The sequence below is a fragment of the Dromaius novaehollandiae genome, chromosome 3 (assembly GCF_036370855.1).
Source record: "Dromaius novaehollandiae isolate bDroNov1 chromosome 3, bDroNov1.hap1, whole genome shotgun sequence".
Lineage (NCBI taxonomy): Eukaryota > Metazoa > Chordata > Aves > Casuariiformes > Dromaiidae > Dromaius > Dromaius novaehollandiae.
Window position 1 is genome coordinate 99,759,385 of NC_088100.1, and position 20,178 is coordinate 99,779,562.

The 20,178-nt window shown below is 37.9% G+C and overlaps 1 protein-coding gene across 1 annotated transcript in view; it reads left to right on the forward strand.

Moving 5' to 3' along the window:
* THADA (THADA armadillo repeat containing) overlaps nucleotides 1-20,178 on the forward strand; it is a 172,027-nt gene that overhangs the window by 112,491 nt on the left and 39,358 nt on the right. Inside the window, exons 32-33 of the mRNA XM_064509591.1 lie at nucleotides 8,924-9,009; nucleotides 19,539-19,945. Of these exons, the coding sequence (XP_064365661.1) occupies nucleotides 8,924-9,009; nucleotides 19,539-19,945 (493 nt within the window). The remainder of the gene's footprint in view (nucleotides 1-8,923; nucleotides 9,010-19,538; nucleotides 19,946-20,178) is intronic.

Below are 20,178 nucleotides of genomic sequence, written 5' to 3' on the forward strand. Positions count from 1 at the left end.
ACTTTCAGGTTCTGCCAGCAGTCACAAAATGTATTTGTTAGCTTCTAGGTATGTGCCATTTCTTAGCCGAGAGCTTGCCTGCACAGGGGAAGTGTACTTTTAAGAAGGATGCTTCCTTGAAACTACATGGGAGTTAGGATGGGAGACAGCCCTGGACAGAATCAGCTGGCTTTCACTTTGCAATGACTCAGTGGCTTGTCTGGGCTGGGTTGCCTGGGGTGTACGCGCTTAGCTTTATAATCCAAATATCCCATGCTCTTTTGTGCTGCTGCTTAGCCCTGTGCGTTATGGATGAAACCATTAAAAATATCAGTGGATTCTGATGTAGGGACACGAGATTCAAGCTCTCATAATCAGTCCATGCAAAGTGATTCCAGGTTTGGGTTCAAAACCAGATTGATTTCCTAGTGAGATATTTGCTACTCAGTTTTTTCCAGGCCGACTCTAGAATGACCCAGCTATACCTCTACTTTGAATGAGGGACATCTCACATGCTTTTTATAAAGCTATAGAGTACTATGACCTGCCAAGTTGATAGCTGTGGCATTCCGGCAAGCCTGGAGCCTCCTCTTTCCCCATGTGCTTTTGGCAGCATTACGTAAGTGACAGCAGACAGGCAAGCAGCCTTACCCCCTTCCTAGAAGGAGCTTCATAGGAGTTGAGTTTAGGCCTCCTGTTTGGAAAATATGCATGTGGCCTCAGTGTGGTGTCAGGCCCTCGTGGCTCAAGGAGCGTAGCCTAACTATGCCTTTATTCCTCTCACTGTCTCAGAAGACAGACAGCACTTATGTCTAATGAGCCGACCATTACGGACTGAACGGTGTTTTGTGTGGTTACAGTGGCAGTGTGGAAGTTTCCAGAGGTGTCTGCAGATGTAGCTGCAGTGTGCTTTTGAATTGTCTGCAGCTTTTGCAAGTAGCCACAGTGCGATTTATGGAAGGGGAAGGGGGGAAATTTGAGGGCTGGAAGGGGGCTTCTTTGCAGTAAGAAGGCAACAAATAAGAACATAAGATCATCCTCCTTGGCAGGGTAGTCCTTCTCTTTTGATAGTTTCACTGATTTTTTTCTCTTTTACTGAATCAATACCAAGCTGCTTATCCTTCAAAGGCCATGTCAGTTGTCTTCCTATTTTCTAGCTTTTCCGTTTTTCCATTTCTGTTTTTAAAACCTGCAGCTATCTAGCACGTTGGGAGATATAGTTGATTTTCTCTGTTCATTAGTGGTGCATATGCATTATGTATCCATGTTCAAAATTTGAAAAGCGTTTAAATGGCTGAGCCTGGCTCTGTGGTAATCTACTGACTAGGATTTGTCAGCCGGGCAGCAGCAATCATTCATGTGTGCACTTTTACCCAATAGCAAACATTAAGGGAAAATAATAATTTTTGTCCTGTTCCAGTTGAAAGGGAAGTGTGCCAGTATGAACAGTTACTGCATGTCAGGTAAGCGGTGGTAATTTATTAATCCACACTTACTTAGCTGTATGCCTAATATAGCCTGGCTCGTCTTTTACGTTACTGCTTTTGAGAGCAGAGTTGTAAGTTATCTCACTGCCCATAAATGTGTTCTTGGAGGCATACGTTTAAATCTTACTTGCTTTTAGCAGACAAATTCAAGTTTCTGTGCTATTCCAAGTCCACTTTTTCACTAGTTTTGATCATGATACCTTTAACTCAGCTACAAATGGTTTATTTAGGTAGTTAATGATTGCTTGATTTGGAACACTTACTTTGCATATCAGTAGAGATGTGTTTAAACTTCAGACAGAAGTTTAAGATGTACTTTGCCTAAGATAAACATTTGACTCTGGTTCACAAGTATGCTTCTAACTTAAATATGAACATTCAAGGAATATTAAGAATTGAGCGAGGTTGTTAAAGATGTGTTTCCTCCAACAGTGCAACATTCAGAGTAGGCAGAAAATACGTACAATTACAGTTTTTGGACATAAGTCCTTACTCATATCCGCAAATATTTTCCAATAAATAAACAAAAGAGTTTCAGTAACATCTACTTTACAAGCCAAATTCATCCCTGATGTTAATTGTGTAAAAGTTAGGAGATTTGCACATGGGATTAGTTTGACCTCTCAAATTTTTAGGATGGTGTAAAGGCATTGCATATGGTTCTCATCAAGAGAACAAAAAAGAAAGCATACAGAATTATTTTATCAAACCAGCATGCTTAAAAACCAACAACAAAACACAGCCTTCCAGTATCATTCACCAAGGACAACCAGAGCACAAGTTAGTTCTTTCTTAATAGCTGAAACTCAGAATATTCTTGGTAATAGCACTATGAAAATAATTTGTGTAGCTTTCTTTTGAAGCAATAAATTCCCTGTCTTTATCAGGAAACTAACAGCAACATCAAAGTCTGGCTTCATTTGTGGTAGAAAAACTGAAATCACCAGACCAACAACTTTCGCTTTGGGGAAACTGCATGTTATAGTGCAGGAGAAGCTGATCTTACAGAACAGGCAGGGGGCTGTTCCCGTGGCATTTACTCCAGGAAGATGCCAACAACCCAAGTAGGCAAGCAGATGCACTGTTACGAGATGTTTGTATTTATATGCGGGTGTTCCTGCACTTCCAGGAACTCAGCAAGGATTACTTGTTAGTGTTGGCTTCATATTTTTTTAAATGCTTTCCATTAACATGTAGTTCTGTTGGCCATGATGTTCACTGATGTGCTGGTTTTGTATTACATGGTTAAAAATGTTATGGCCAAAGTTTAATAATTAAATCAATTATTAATGTCTCTTCAAGAAGACCAGAGGAAGGTCGCGCATCTTTTGATGTTGTTGTTTTGGTGCTACATGAGGTGGGCTCTGCGAGAAAACAGATGAAAATATGAAGGCTGCCTTCTGCGCAAATGTACCCTCAAACAACCCCAGTCTTTAGAATACTGCAGAATTTGAAAGCTAATAACCAAAACAGCAGAAGATTTATCTATTAATCAGCTGCTAATTGTATATGCAGGTGTAATTTCCATAAGCCTTGTGGCATCCATGAGCGACATGTGCTCCTTTCCCAGATCTCTCTGCAGGTGAAATGTGGCCAATACAAGACCAGCTGAGCCTGGTTCATCAGCAACCCCGTAAGGAAAAAATCCCCTGAATAGCCCCCTGGGGTTTATGTAGTGTTGACTGTACTGAGATTCAGACATCACAGCACATACACTTCTTGGTGCTTTTAGAAGATTTTTAGCTGATGATTCCAATGCAGATTTTCCCAATTGGTCAAAAAGATGTCAGGGAAATTTGCAGGTAGTTAAATGTGGCCCATTTTATTCAGTTCAGTTTTAAATGATGTGCTAGTCCTTTTTAGTTGAAGTTTTGTGAAAATCTAGCCAATAATGTAGCTGAAAATCTTGCAGTGTATTGCAGAATGCTTAAGCGTCTCTTAGTGTATAGAAGTAGCAGAGTAAATCACTTTATGATCAAGTCTTATTTCTTTGGAATAGATATATCACAGCTCTGTGCAGGGGAACGAGAAGCGTAATTGGAGGCCACATGTAAGAAAACTGGCAACAGGAAGAAAGAGTGCTTTGCAGAGGTTTGCCCCTCTGCAGGAAGCAGGGAGCTGGCATTTGATGTACTGTAAACCTCAGGTTCACTTCGTGGTGTGCCAGCCAGAACAGCTGAGGTCGCGGGAGAAAAAGGAGGATTGTGAAACATAAAATACGAAGTCTCATAGACCCTGCCCCCATCTACAAGGTGACATTAGGAAGTGTTTGACTTGATCAAAATTCTTCCCTGTGGTTATGCCAGACCTAGGGGTGAAATTCCAGCCTCAATCATATGCAAAATGTCAACTCATCAGAAATTTTTTCCAAGTTCAGAAATACAGGGTTTTGCAAAAAGGCTTTTCTAATGGCATCCTGTGTGTTAGCTAGAATATGATGTTCTGGAAAACAATCTGTTTTATCTGTTGGAAGCAAAAGCTGCACCTAATATTGGTAGTGGGAAGGTGAGAGAAGTCAGGGCTTAAATTCAGCTGCAGCAGGCTGATTTATTTTCTGCCAGATAAAATATTAAATTTAATAGCTGTTGCTGAGTATTTTTTCAGACAACTATTTGTTATTTAAAGAGAAGAAAAGGGTGATGTTTATCTGTTGCTGGCTTTTTTTTTCCTATTGTTTTGAGTATGGGTTCTTTCTAAAATGCTGTCTTAGAAGTTTAATAATGTGAAAAGGCATTCCTTTCAGAAATTTTAGGCTTTCTTCAGCCTTTCCAAAGGCATTAAAACAAACACTTTTGATTTGATAATCAGTGATTTTTATCTGTCTTATTTATGTAATAAATTAAACCTGCTGCTATTGTTGTTGTTCTTGTTATTTATATCTGCGTGAGGTGATGCTTTTTTGAAAAAAGAGGGATGACTGGGAATTAAATAGTTGTCTTCTTTTTAAGTCATCTGACTTAAAATGTCATTTTAAAGTTGGTGCTTGAATCAGAATCTGCAAAAGTTGTGCACCAGAATTTTTGTGGTACTAGTCCTATATAAAGGAGTCTTGGCCATACTAGTTAATATATAGAAATCTGTATGGTTATAAATGGTGTCCTAGAATATGAATAGAAATATAAGTAGAAATGATGCATAAGGGTCTCTGCAGACCTTTATGGTTAGAGGAGCAGGAGGTTGTATATTTAATTTGTTTAAGTCTTTTCCAAATGTTCTGACAGAATTGAAGCCAAATGGTTTAGCTTTATATGCTTTTTACTCTCTGTTGTTTCCCTTGGAAGAGGAGATAGTTTGCTCTATAATTCATTAATGTTGATCTTCTTTAAAATAAGCAGTAATACAAGAGAAACTGAGTTTCAGAAGTTAAGCCACATGTTGCTGATACAGTTGAAACCAGGTGTGTGCGTAGGGTATGCAGAAGGTCCATGACCAAATATTGCCAGTTCCTTGCAATAAATACCAGTTCAGTTTGCACCGGATTTGCCATCCAAAATAAGCAAACGAATGACTACCTTAAATTGAGCATGGCTTAACTATAAAAGGTGAATCAAACTTTGTTTAAAAAAAATATTTGCAGAACTCCAAACTGTGAGATTCTAGGATTGATTTCATACATAAACCTGGGTTACAATCAGTGGTACTTAGAGGTGGTAAAGGTAGAACAAAAATCAAAGAGTTTACAACATTATTGTACATTGCAATGCCAGCTGGAAAAAAATGCAATATTGCACATTGAGTTTCTGAACCTGGCAATTCAAATTTACATTTACAGACTGGGAATATCTTGTGAAGGGTATGCTTCCTGATTCACATACCAGGCAGTTTCTAGTTTGAAACAAATCACTTGTTGTTACTCCAATGATATAATATTCTCTAGCTGCTTAACTTGGGCCTCTTTGTAGAAGTTTGAACGTGCGCCTGTGGATTTAAAAGGAATATTTAGTGTTGTTAACCTTTTTTCTCTTAAAAATTTTCCTGGACTCCCAACAGCTAACAAAAGGTTTCTTTTTGCAGGTGACTTCAACTCTTTTCTAATTTAATATTCACGTACCAGAACTGAAAATGTAACTGCAACAAAGTCTGACTACCCTATCCCCAATTATTTGTTTAGGCTTAATGATATGAAATTGGCTAGTTGTGGAAGACTTTATTTTCAAGGTCTAATCCAGAAATCATCTATAACATGTCAAAACTAATGATACGGAAAGTGATGACTGTGATTTCTATCTGAAGCTTAGCCATGCTTATTAAAAAAAATTACAGACTGTTTTTGTCCAGCTTGAAGATACTGTTAGGCTGGAGCTTTGGGAGACCAAAAAAAAAAAAAAAAACCTGCATTCTCCTTTAGCATTTTTCGACTTGGGTTGTTCCAGTCACCTTGCATCTTCCTTGGAGTTTTATGATGATCTATTGGGAGACACAGAGGCTCTTTCTCTCAATGATTTCTGACCTCATTTTCACCTGGACAGTTAATATCTAAATACAGTGTCATGAAGAGGTACTAGCAACTTCAGAATAAGCCTCTAAGTTCGGTGATATCCCTGCAGTAAGTTGACTATAACTCTTGAGTTCTGAATCCAAAGAGAAACAAAAAGTGACAGCATAAACTTCTGAAAATTGTTTTTAATGCTTCTGGGCCTGACATACAGGGTGGGCATTGGGTCCTTAGCACCAGCTGTTTGACTTCACAGATCTGCTGTTGCACCAGCCTCCTTGCTGAAGTAGACAAAGCATTATCTCAGTGAGGACAGCACGAATCTCTGTGGTCTACTAGCCTGTTGTTAGTATTCTTTAGAAGTTTGAATATTGCTTTCATTGCCACGTTATATTTCTGTTTGAGCATACCCTTAGGTACAAGAGTCCTAGCTTGACAAGAGTCCTCGAGCTTTATTCTCTTCAGTCAGACATAGCCTGTCATCTGTAGTGGGCATATGATGTATTTGTTTTCATGAATATCCAGATTGGAAGGGAAATGAGCTAATATGGGGGTTTGGGACCAAAAACGAAGGAACAGTATTCCAGATGCCTAGAGCTCACGCCCTTGCTAGTGCTATGACTTTTTTGTTTGGAGAGAGATTTTCTACAAAGCTTGTTTACGAGAACACTGGTTTATTTGGATATCTGTGTTAAAAAAGAAACATTTTGTACTCTTCCCATTCTCATTGTTTAAGTTCTGCATAAACAGATCATCTTAAATACTGCACAGTGCATCATTTGAAATGCTTAGCATGTGATTTTGGCTGTCAGGCCTATTATGCAAATAAAAAAATTGATTGTCTTTAAACACTGAGCTTTCTGCTACAGTCTGAACAACTGAAATTTCTTGGTTTTGGAAAACTGGATTTCCTGTTCTGTCCATCTGGCACATATGGCTGAGAATTGACTAGCATCACCAAAGCAATGGAGCAAGCCAAGAACAAACATTTGACTTGTTCTAAAGTAAAAAAGCATTATTTCAAAGTCAAAACATGAATATGTGCATACTCAAAATTAAATGGTAAATGCTTAAAAGCTGGACCAGAATAAAACACATTTCAGTATTGTTCTTGTCACTTCCTCAGTAATGATTGCATCAGCATGTTTTTCCCAAGGCACAGTTCATAAGTTGGAAATTTGTTTTCCAATGAAATGATGGAATAAGTGAGTCTCCAGTTTTTGTAGGCTAGCTAGAGTGCAATAGGTCCATCATGTATGTCATCTTAATTTAAATCTCTCATTGCTGCATTTGTCCATCTCACAGGTAACTGTGAGAGACCTCTTGTTTTCTGTCCATCTTTCTCTGTCTGGCTGACTGGCTTTGACTGATCTGTTACTTTCTTTTCTTGTGGGTTGAGCTTCATAAACCTGAAAATATTTCTTGTTTTCTTTCACACACAGATTTGGTAACAACAGGAAGCCCAAGACACAGAAAAGAGCTTTGCTTAGTCAGTGTGGACAGAAATTAAATATTTCTAATACAGCTTCTCAAAAATAGGCTGTATTAGAATTGTTTTGGCTTCTTATGGTATCAGTTCTTACTGATGTGCATCTTCTCCGCAGACAGGTTTTTAGCTCTCATGTGCTTTAAGGCAAGCTGTAAGAAGCAGGAGCTTCAGGAAGCTCATGTCTGCTTCACTAGTAAGAACATGTCTAAAAAAAATGCCTTTTTTGCAAATATTCCCCCCCCCCCCCAAAAAAAAAAAAGCTTAAAAAGAGATTCTGGTAGCATTGTAGTTGACTTTGTGTTATATGGATGCATAACATCATCGCCCATAAAAGTAAGCATAGGTAACTTATGCTTATCACAGGGTATATCTCTGAAGATGGGAGGAGTGTTTCAGGTAGCGCTGGTCCTTTTAATCCAGTCGTAGACCAAGTCCTCCACAGGCAAATCCAGCTGCAAAATTTCTATTCCAAAAAAACTTCATTTTCATGTCATGGTTACATATCTTTGTAAATTTGCAAAAGTTCTTTTCCTGGAATTTTAAAGATGTTGTGGAGTTGAGAATGTCTGTTGGAACATATTTAATTAACACATTTTTGAATGAGTTTCAAACGTAAAGATAAGCATGCAAAGTAAGTGCCAGACAAAATAAAAATGAAGTATTGAACAGAATTAGTCATACTTCAAACTTGTACTGCTTGATTCTCAGAGGTTTTGGTTTATTGCAAGTACCTTTGGGCACATCTGATTAATTTCTGTGTTTTGAACTGGGTTTCCTGTTCACATATTAAGTTATGTTCCAGAGAGAGTTTTCCTGGCTGAAACATACAGTGATAATAATATAAAGAAAAATGAAGATGTTAAGCTAATTTTACTTTCCTAATTGAAAAGAAAATGTTAATTGCTTGTGATTTGAAGAAGTAGAACAGAAGGTAGCTTATGACCAATGGATATCACACGCACAAAATCCCCAATACTAAATTTTTTTCACGGAAAAAAATTAATTTTAAAAACTTGTGTGCTTCTGGAGTCTTCATCAAAACAGTGGTAGAGGTATGGCAAATAAAGGGATGTAGTAGATACCTTTCATAGGTTTTTTTTTTTCCCTCAAACTCTAAGACCTGAAGTCTTATTTTTTGTTAATGCAGTTAATTACACACATTATCCATAAACAAAACAAAGATGTACTAATTGCCAAGGCAAGCTAATTCTTCCAATAATAATGAATTGTATAAACTGGGATTTGTGGGAATGGATGGAGGAAACCTGTTGACATTCTAGCAGGGAGACTGTCATTCTGTCTGGACCAGGATGTGAAGCTTAGGTAACTTGGCCTTATTCATTTGCATACGTAGTCTACTTTTGTCAGTAGGTTATCTTTATCAATGAGGCAAAATAAGACTTAAGATAGTCCAGTTTTTGATATAGCAACGGACATTTGCATTGATGTGTTTTTCCATGTTGGTGTGCTTTACTGGTTGTGTCTGAGCACAGGTTTTATAAGGATTTCATCTTTAGTAGCTTGATTTTCCAGGCCAAATCCTTGTTTGGTGACCCGAGCTGCCTATATTGATGTCCTTGTGATGCTGAGTACTCAGCTGGGGAAGTTTCAAAGACGAGGTAAGTCAAATATACTACTCTATAAATCAGATTAGATTTCTGTGGGGAAATTTCTGAGCTGTGTTGAATCTGGAGAAACAATAATACATCACCTGTACTCACAGTAGCTACTGACTGCCGGAGTCCTTCGGGGGGTTCAGCTGCTTTGTATAAAAGGGCCCTTTATTCTGCATTCTGGGGGGCTGGTTCTGGAGACTGTTGATGGGATGAATGAGATACTGTTTCCTGTCAAAGGCTGAAACTTCATTTTTGCAGTATTCCTAATTCTAGAACTGTATTAAAAAAAAAAGAAGTGATCTCCTCCAGTTTTCCAGAATGTTTTACTGGTGCAAGACTGTAAAACCAGAATACTGATACTCTCCCCTTTCCAGTCTTCTGCTTGGGAAAGGAAATTGCCCAATGATGTTATACCATTGGTCTCGTGTCATCTGGTACTGGCCTCTGTTTGTGATGGGCTGCGTGCTTTGTAGAGAGGAATGAGCCTCCCTACATAGAGCAGTTTCATGCTTCTAGTTCCCTAGCATGCTTCTAGGGAATTTTTTTTTTCCTGACTCCTAAATGTTTGTTTTGGATGGGCCATATCTACCATCTGTAATTCTCATGTTACAATATATATTTACTTATTTTTGTGTATTTGTACGAAATACTAAGTTTTAAAATCCTGATAAGCCATTGGCCTTCGTGATAATCTTTAGCAATGATTTAGAAAGCATGTAGCACATTTAAAAAAAAAAAAAGACAAAACAAAACAAAACAAAATTTCTGGATTCATCATCCTTCATTTTCATTTGAATACTCCTTTGTTAAATATAGCTCTTCTATGGAATATTGGTTCTTTTACATGTTTTTTATCATAACCCTCTGCCTCTGTTCATCTCCTTTGTAATATGAATCATTCTAGTCTTTCTGCATTCTCTTCATATGAAATTTTTTTCTTTGCTTCTGATTATTCTCATCAGTCATCCTTGAACTCTATTTTTATACTCCTTTTTATGATGGAAAAGCCAGTATTCCAGGTGAGGGCTCCTTGTTTGCTCAGTCAGTGAGCGTTACATTACCTTTATCAGTCTCTTTCCTATTTCTTCCACCTTTGGATTTTTGTGTGCTTTGACCGTTATTTAAATAATTGCTGCACATTTGCAAAAGTCTTTATTGACTACTCCACACCAAGAAACTCCCAGTTTTTTGTAGTGTCCCTAACTAGTGAAGACCAGCCATTTGGGCCTGAAGGACTGGAACATGCTGTCGCTGTATTACAGACCATAGCAAAATCATTTATTTTTCCAAGCTTGTGTGGACTGCTCCAAACACGGGTGCTGTATGTTAGAAGAATTTCTGTAGAAGGAAAGCAGTTATTTTTGTGGACTCTGCTCAGGAATAGGTCATTAGCATCATCTTGCTTCCATTCCTGTATCTATTTAAAATGATATGTGGCAGGCAATATCTACTAAGAGTAGAAACTTAGAACGGAAATATGCTTTTAAAAACTTGAAGCTATGTTAGAGACAACGTAATATATGAAATGCAGAAGCCCTTCTGAAGTGAAGGAGTAGTATGTTTATATTATATACAACCTGAGTGTCCCTAGACAAGTAAAAGAAAGGCTAAACTCAGCAGTAAAAAATGAATGTTTTGAGTCCCACATTTAAATGTTCTGTAAGGAATAGTTATTGACTGAAGCTTTATACTTTTCTCAAATTAAATATCTCACTCGTGTATGTGTATCTCTGGTTATGAGCCAATTTTTCTCTGTTTTAATCTTGATTTGTAAAGTTGTTTCAATGAATAAAGGGCGAAGGACAGATCCAAATAAAACTGTTTCTTGATGTGTTTATCTAAGAGGCCCCAGGAAGTGCTGTATATGAGTTCCAGGCCACCGGCTGAAACTGATTTTCATCAACGTAAATGGGAATGCAATGTAATGAGCCTGCAACTGGTTAAAATCAGACCACTTCTAATTGATTATGCCTGTCTAAAGGGGCTACAATTACAAAGAGATTTTCAGAGTACAAACCTGCCTAGTCCTTTCCTACATTACAATTATTTTCTGTAAGTGATTTGTTGTCTTCAATTAATAAAATCTGTCTCCGAAAGTGCAGGACAGCCCGTAGGGAATTTACTTCACAAATTCAGATCAGTTTAAAATGTGGGTAAGGGAGGCAGGGAGTAATGGATACCAAAAACATCTTGTCCAACTAAAAATTTACTGCCGCCCAAACGATGATTATTTATCTTAAAACAAACAACAAAAAACCCCTACTTAGTCTGATTTGCTGCTTTGGCCAGAAGTGTTGCCTGATTCATGTCACTGGAAAAATACCGATTGTTTTTCCTGAGTTGATACGTAAAATCTAGATCCTTTGTTCCAGCTCTTGGTGTGCCAGTGCGTCTTCTGGTGTGCACAGACTATACAGAATGCCAAGATAATATGAACTTACAGGAATAGTTTTTATCCTTTTGTCAGTTACCAAATGTAATTGGAACAGGGAAGAAACTAAATCAAGCCACTTATTTAAAAGAAAAAAAAAGTTAAAATACATAACTAGAAACACTTTTTTGCCTCTGTTGAGAGCAAATGAGAGTTCTTATCTGATCTAGGATTATTTGATGAGTTAATGCCTACTGTCAGTATTAATTATGGTTAATAATAATATCTGGCACATTTGTTCCTGTACACTTTTGAGACGTTTAGAGTAATTCTTTTTATTGACTTAAAATCACACATGTCCAATGCCTTTCCAGTCTTTTGGGTAGAAGAATACATTCTTCTTCCAGATGATATTCTGGCACTTGTGCCCTGCTAAAGAGCGGTTAAATTATTCCTCTAGACAGAAAACAGCACTGAAGTAGGTGGTGTAGGAATAGGGGTCAGTTCCAGAACTTCACTTGCAGTATTCCTGGAAGGAGCAAGTAACGCTAGTAGGAACCTTTGGAGGGGAAAAATGCCTCAGAGGCCAGGTGAGATTTACCAAAGGTGTGCCAGCTCATGTGTATATATTAATTATTTGTAAATTCACAACTCTGGATCAGTGGGAGTCGAAAGGAAAGGTCTCTCAAGCTGCAGGGTTACAGATCCCACATGACTGACTAAGGTTACGCACTTTTCTGTGAAGCAGTCAGAGATGGGCTTTGCCAGAGACAGAATATCAGACTGTAGACAGGCTATACTTTGATATGGTGTTTTTATGGACAAGGTTTCTCTGTTTAGCTGAATGTGTGAGCTTTTGAAAGGGCCTGTCACATCCTCCTTGCTTTCAGATCTTCTCTTGGAAATTGGTGTCTGAAGCTAAGCAATAAGATGAGAGCTCCCATAGCTGTGCTCCAGAGGGATTGGCAGCCCAGGGGCCAGAGCAGTACGTGGCAGTGAAAGCTCAGATCCGGAGTGCTCATCCTCTCTGTAGCAGTTGAAGAATGCCACAATACAAGGTGTTCGAATTTTCTTTCTTGCTGGCTTTTCAGAGTGATTTTCTGATAGTACTTTGTCAATTCGCAAAGGAAAAGATGGATTCAACTCAACTAAAATATACTTGACTAATACACTTGACTGCTACTATATTTGACTAAGCACATTTTACACAGGGTTGTGTTTAAAAACAGGCACTTGTCCATAAAGCTATGGCATCCATAAAGCAAGTCAACATAAATAAAGTAAGGTGAAGAATAGAAGTCAGGAAAAAGATGAAAGAAAAATTTGCTAAAGATTATCCTCCTTGGCTTCTCTTTTATTCCATATGTATGCTGTCAACCTTCTGGCTGGTTTTGCCTATTAATTGAGTATAGCATGTTCAAAATTCATGTTTGATGAGAAAGAGAAAGCCTTTAAATTGGATGTCAGAATTGTGAATCTATGGTTTATGAGAATAAACCAGGTAGAGTCTACCCATGCATTTTTCCTTTCTACATTTGAGGGGGAAGAATTTATAAAAGTCTTTGGGATTAACCAAAGTACTCTGTTGTTGTCATCAGTGGGAAGAGAGTTACTCAGTGTTTACATAAGTAATCCTGTGCATGAATAGGTTGTTTTGATATCCAAATGGAGCAGTTGGTACTCTGCTGTCACTAAGATACTGCTTTCTCGAGTTTTGCAAAAACAGATTTCCATTTTTTTGCCATCTTCCAAGCTGCTAAACCTTAGGTAGATCTAGCTTAGTTAAAATTCTTAAGTTCTTCTCTTGATCAACAGGACCAATTGTAAAAATATTGTGCATCTCAGCTGTATGTATGAGATACGAAACGGACAATCACCTACAACTGTCTGCTATTTTTGTCTTTGTAGCCTTTCTTTCATGTTTTCACATAGGAAGATATTTTATGTTTTAAATAACATATATTGCAATACCATTCTCTTACTCAATTATATTTGTACTTTTTTAATTAAGTGGTATAAAATATATTGGTAGAAATAGTATGCCTTATCAAACTTCCAGATGCTTTGCAATAAAAGCACAATAGTTTTTTTAAGTCAGAAGCTCTTAAATGTTTTGTCCGGATGATATAAGTGGCAGGAGTTTTAAATAGCACTTGAAAGCTGAGCCCACATTTTTTTCTGTATTGTACTTCTTGCTTTTTCTTATTCTGTAAAGAAGCTAAGTGGTAGCTAAAGGTAACTTTTCCTGCAGGCTAACTTAGAAACTGATAATGTTTAAAAGGTAAGAATTTGACAGGGATGAATAGGAAGGTTGGTTATTTTAATCGTACTTTAACTTCTTTTATCTAAATCCCTAAGAAGCGTGGCCAAACAATTATTGCGAATAAAAACATTGGCATCTTACTAATGCATGTTTTGATTATTTACTCTAATTAGTTTAAATTTAACAAATTCCATCTGAACAAATTGAAAGCAATTTTTGTTCATTATGTCACAAATTATATAAACTTGGTGTGCAGATGTATGTAATGTGGCACTGATGAAGTGCCACATTATTTTGACTCAAGTAAAGATTTAAAACATATTTATAGAATCGTCTAAATTGTCTGCACCTACTGACATTAAATTAGGCAAATCAAAAGGAAATGTTTTTGAGTAACCAATATTTTAATTCAGTAAATTTAGGTTTACTTGTCCTCAAGTAGCTTAGCATTCTGGTCTAAAGGTTTATCAAGATGGTTTGCTTTTTTTTTCTTTTTTTTCTTTTTTTTCTTTTCTTTTTTTTCTTTTTTCTTTTTTTCTTTTTTTTCTTTTTAACCCGTATGCATTCAGAATGAGAAGATACTTTAAACATGAACTCTACCATATCACCCCAGTTTGTTTTGCTTTGTAAGCTTTAAGGTAAGAAAGAAGTAGCCTTCCCATTTTACATATGGAAAACTGGTACTGGCTGAGGACATGTGCACATTACAAAGCTCACTGGTACTGCCAGCTCTTGAAGCTTTATCAAGGTGTTCGGATTCCTTTTTTTAAAACACTCAAATGAACCTCTGGTTCCCGATTTACTGAGCTTCCCCTTCATCTGAAACAGTCAGCTAACATTGCTGGTGGCAGAGTTGCCCAGAACAAAATGACCGCTATGTTTCTGTGGCTTTACCAAAAATTGCTGAAAGCAGAATAACTGCATCACTGTGTGAAGGGCAGCAGCCAGAAGAATGATAAAGTTGAGGATGGGATCGTTGGCGGCAAGAGAGATGTGAAGTGAATTGGGAATTGCACGAGCAGTGAAATGCCAGCAGCAGATTAAGTGAGGGGCATAATGTGTTAAGGTGGCCGAAAGACAGCCCAAAAGTGAATGCAAGCCAGTTAGACAAAGCAAACCAACCAAGGCTGAAGGGAACAAATGTTGGGAGAAAGGAGATGGGGGGGTGGAAACAACTGGCATTCAAGGAAGTGTAGGAGGCAGAAAGCGCACTTGTGGCACAGAAACAGGAAGAAGAAAGTGAAGTGTTTTCAAACAGATCTGGAGGGCACTGTATAAGGATCAGGGTTGTGGATAGGCAGAAGGTGGTTGGGCTTTTTAGGGGGAGCATGATATGGCTGGAATGCTGTGTTGCACAGGGAATATGGAAAAATGAGAGAGAAAAAAAGTGGCTCTAGGGGAGGGTGGAGTCACTCATACTTGTTAATACTAGCCTTTAAGTTTATATCTTGTGAAGAAGGAGACAGCTCATTCTTCTGAGAACTACCGTTTTCTGTTTGCTTTGGCTTTTTTTTTCCTCTTTCAAAACTTTCCATTCTACTACACCAAATACAATAGGATGTTTCTGTCCTCAGCAGTATATTGTCAGTGGATTCAGATAGTCCCTCATGTTTGTGGTTTGGGATTGTGTTGCAAGTACTGATGCTTAGTCTCTGATGTTGAAGATGTGTGTGGATGCCTTTGAAAGAAAAGCCCCTCACACAATACACACTTGTTGATACTGAGGGCTGTCAAACTGGCAGCAGTCTAGACAGCCACTGTAAAATTACCTACTCCAACAGAAATACATAATCATACTCCTGTACATCAACTAGTAAGGAGGTGAAACAAGCTTAGGTTTTAAATATAGAAGGAATTGAAATGTTTTCTGTCAATCTCAAGCATGTTGCAGAATCTCCGAGAGGAAGGATCAGCTGAACTGACTGTCAGCTGAGAGCGTGTTAATTCCTGAACAGGGAAGTTTTTCTCTCTTTGCTATATCTATCTATTTAGTCTGAGAACAGACTCAGTAGAATATTGTCTATCTGCCACTACCCAGAAGAAGAGAAGAAAACAGTAGAGTAATCATGGAAATTTCATAGTCAGTTGCAGAGAGCCCAGGCTTGGAAGCTGGCTAAGCTGTGAGGAGGCTCGGAAGCTCAGGGGTTTACCACGTCTGGTCGTTCTATTCTGCGCCTCTTCCTTTCCTCTTTATTTTCAGGTGACTAAACGTCATTTACCTTCATGTAACTGACTGTGAACATCAGTTGGTCATAAATAGGAGAATAAAATAAACAACCCCTCATATCTAACCCCAAAACACTAACAACCCCCTGTCAAAACTGTGCATGTCCCACGCTGTCAAGAAATTTCTGAAGATAACATAACGAATGCATGTTTTAAATTAGAAATCTGTTTTACAATGTATTTGTTATGTCTGTTTGTGATGTGGATGTTATATGCTATGTCAATGTAAAGGGCATGGGGGATTGAGCAAAGGCTGCGAGATGTTTATGTACCGTCCTGAGGAGAACCAACTGGATGTGCAAGAAATGCCTCTTCCTAGAAGAGAGCCTAAGTTCTTCCTGTCCCAGACAAATAAGGCAATTGTAAGGAGAAAAAAAAATTGCCTAATTTTTGGGAGATCCTTCACCCCTGTCATCAAGATTGACTTTTCTGTTTGCCAGCACCCTTGTTTGGTCAGCCAAATTTGGCTCTTCCGTCTTGCAGCAGCTGGTTGTTCAAACTGTACAATGCTTTTGTTTGTAAATAAAAGTATGTCTTTACTGTATCTTAATAACAGAGCCAGACATTTACTTTGGGAACTAGTGTGGGTTTTTTTGGTTTAGTCAGAAATTTTGATGTAGGCCAAAGAAAAGAGTTTACTTAAAGTTAGGCAGAAAAGAAAATATTTACATGAAAGCCAGGAAGGATTTCTTGATGATGCAGTTAAAAGCAGGAGTATTTCCACTGCATTGTAATAAGATAGGGTTTTTCTTTTCTTTCTGTATGCATATGTGTGAAAAAGCATATTGGAGAGCAGCATGCAGAACACAAGAGGGAAGTTAGAAGGATTTGCTCTCCAGCATTTCAAGGCTAAGCAGATAGGCGGACAAAAAAAGGGAGATCCGTAGCAGAAGTGTTGTATCTCAGTCTCTGCAAGCTAGTGTTTCTAGGAGCTCTGTTTGTATGTGAAGATAATTTTCTCCCCAAAGATGAAGACGCTTAGTGAAGTTATGTTGGCCTTGCAGAATTTGAGCGAAGGATTACTGAACCAGATCTGAAACTTAGTACGTGGCCAACTCCTGAAGTTAATGTAACGGTCATCACTATCTGTGATGCCAGAGGGTTTCAAGCTCTAGTGAAGTTGGCAATGTTGACACAAACAAAATGAAAGGAAAAAAATACCCACAGTATTTCTCTCTCTCTCTCTCTGACCACTTATTAATGCTCCCCCTTGCCTTGCACTGAGCTCTGACCCTTCCATCCCATAGGTCTTCATGTCACTACTTGCACATACGGTACTTGTACCTCAATGTAAAGCAAAGTTAATTAAAAACAAACACTTCACTTGAAAGTATTGGAAATATAGACTGGATCTAACAACTGATCTTGTGGAATCTTGAATGGCTAAAGTGCAATTTAGGGCAGCAGTTAAGAAACTGGAAGGATGCAGACTTCTAAAACTCAAGCCTTTTCTCCTTTGGAACCAAGATGCTTGAACTCAAACCTTTTTCTTTCAACTGCCTAGGATTATTTCGATTGCAAAAGTGGTGCCTGTGGAGTCAGGCTGTGTAGTTGCTGGGACCCAAAGTCTAATTCTTTTCCAAGGCAATCAGACAGTTCAGAAATTAAGGAATTTTGGCAGCTGGATAATTGTCATGTGATATAGGCATTAATGCTAGTCTATTATAATGCCAGTTTGGAATGCCAGTCTGTTCGAAGGGGTTTTGGAAAATGGTAGCAGTAAAATATACAAATTTACATGTTAAGAGATGGAAGGTATCTATGTCATCTAGAGGATTATTATTTGCTGCCGTGACAGGTTCTCAGTGATCCTGCAGCTTCTTTGACTACATCAAGCCAGTGCAGAAAAGAACCTGTAGTGAAAACACGTCTGATTGAATTAATGGGTTAGGTAATATGTCTGCACATCTTTTTCAAACACCAAATTTCTTTGAAACTTGTCCGGAATTACTCAGAAAATGCATCTGCCTTCTATGCTAGACAAAGTATGACTATGTCAGGTTTCTATGTAAACGTCAAACGTTGATGGCTTTGAAATAACTCAAATATAAAAGGGCAGAATATTTACCTGGAAATAGAAGGATGAGGGAAATGTCTTCAAGGGCTACAAGAATGGGATGAAATAGGTATTCAATTTGTATTGTAACTTCATGTCAAATTCAGCAATTTAATGTCAGTATTTTGACAGGCTTTTTGGTAATGCTTAGTGCTTAGCTAATTATAAAGAGCAAAGTTATATGGTAATGAATTGTCTTCTTGTAGAAACTAGAGAAATCTAACTAAGTTGGCTTTAATCCTTTCTGCTTTTAGTGCATTTTGAGATAAAACTTCAAAATTCCCTCAACACCAGTTGCAGCACTGTTCTTCTCTGCACTTAGGTTTATTTTCTTCAAGATTTTCCCTTATGTCTTGCTTTTATTGGAATTTTGTGTAGCATTTGGATAGGGTATAGCATTGTAGTTTTTATGCAGTACAAGCTGTACAAGCATCCGAACTGACGATGGAACAAATGTTGAATTCAAGGCATGTGAGGATTTCACTGTGTGTGTCTGTGTGTCTGTGTGTGTGTGTGTGTGTGTGTGTGTGCACACATGCGGGAGAGGGAAGTTTGCTTTTTATTTCTCTTTCACTTTGTTTGTGTCAACGTTGCCAACTTTGCTGGACCCTGAAACCCTCTGGCATTGCAGATAGTGGTGACTTTTCCACTAACTGCTGGAGGTGGCCAGGCACTAAAGAAGGTCTTCAGACTGTGCTGTGCAATTTGGGATGGTTGGATGGGTGTAAGTAACTAAAATGTCATACTTGCTGTGCTGATGTATGTGATGGATTAGAATGCAGTCCCTTTTCTCTTAGCTGTTCAAAGTTAATAGGTGTACGAAAAGCATACTGGATTTTTAGTTAGTAAATTCACAACAATTGATAGATACAGGACAGATCTATTTATTAAGACCATGCCCCTTTTAGGTGGTAAGTTTTTCTGACTAAAGCTATGCAAAGAGTGGGATTTTCAGAAATACCACAGTAGCCCTGTCCTTGTTTCTGCTGATTTCAGTTGCAGCTGGCAGGCCTGCAGACAGCACTTCGCCAATCTGATCTCTCATTTTAGAGCTATTAAGTTGATTGTATATTTGTATTTGGTGCTTTTGGACTTTTTCCGGACTAACTACATTTTTTTTTTAGATGTATTGAGTAAAGTGTGCTTGCATTAATCACTTTGAACAACAAAGCATATGCAACTTGCAAGGCTGCATTAGCTTGGTTTAAGAAAATACCTTGACATGCAGCTGTAACTGGCAGAGTACTGAAATGTGTCTTATTATTGGAGGTAATTGCTGTTTATCATGGAGTAAAACCTGAAAGGCAATGTGCAAAATATTGTAGCATTTTTCAAGTTGTTTGAAGCTTTCATTTTACCTGTTGAACAATGTATACAGTTTGCCAAAAAGTTTGTCCTTAAATTTCTTTGTATTTAATTATGAATGCATGACATCTAGAAAAGTCTTTTAAAAGTTCAGAATGAGTTTAAAATGAAGGATAACTTTGCTTTCATTTCATGTCTGAATTTACCTTGCAAGGCCTTTTTCATGCTTTTTAAATTCAGAATCACTTCCGCTCTGGAGCAGATGATGTGTCATCGGCTTGTTACTTTACTTGGTTTTATTCTCATTTCAGGAACACAATTGTTTGGATTTTGGGAAGAGGTGAACACCATAATTTCAGAGTCTGAATTGATGACAGGTATTCTCTACTCGTCTGCAGTACCAGGACTGACACAGTATCTTCAGAGCATCACCAAACTTGTAATATCAGTGCTGTCGGTGACTGCAGGTCCTGGCATCCAGAGCAGCAGATCACCTTTAGCAGAGAGCATAGCCAAGCCACCATTGTCAGTAGTCAGTCTCCTTCATTGTGAGTTTCATGAAGTACGTCTCCTTGTCTTGGAGGCAGTGCTGCTTTGGTTGAAACAAATAAATTCCAAGCAGATTACAGAAAAAGGTGTGCCGTGCTTACTTTCTGATTTGGAAGATACTCTCCTCACAATTGCTCTGAGGGAAAAAAATCTCCAGTGTTTTTGCAAGGTAGGAGAATGCTATTTTATTCAGATTTCATGTTTCAGTAAATTAAATTCTTAACTTTTACATTTTTGTTCATGATATGTTTGTTTTTAAATACTATGTGAGTGGGTTTTTCTTTTTTACATTGAATAGAAGCTTTGCTATAATCCTGTAAGAGATATTCTTGCTTAAAAGTAAAAACTTCCGCTTTCTTTTTTACCTTTGTAGTTGCCTTTAAGTCAGTGCTTTACTAATCT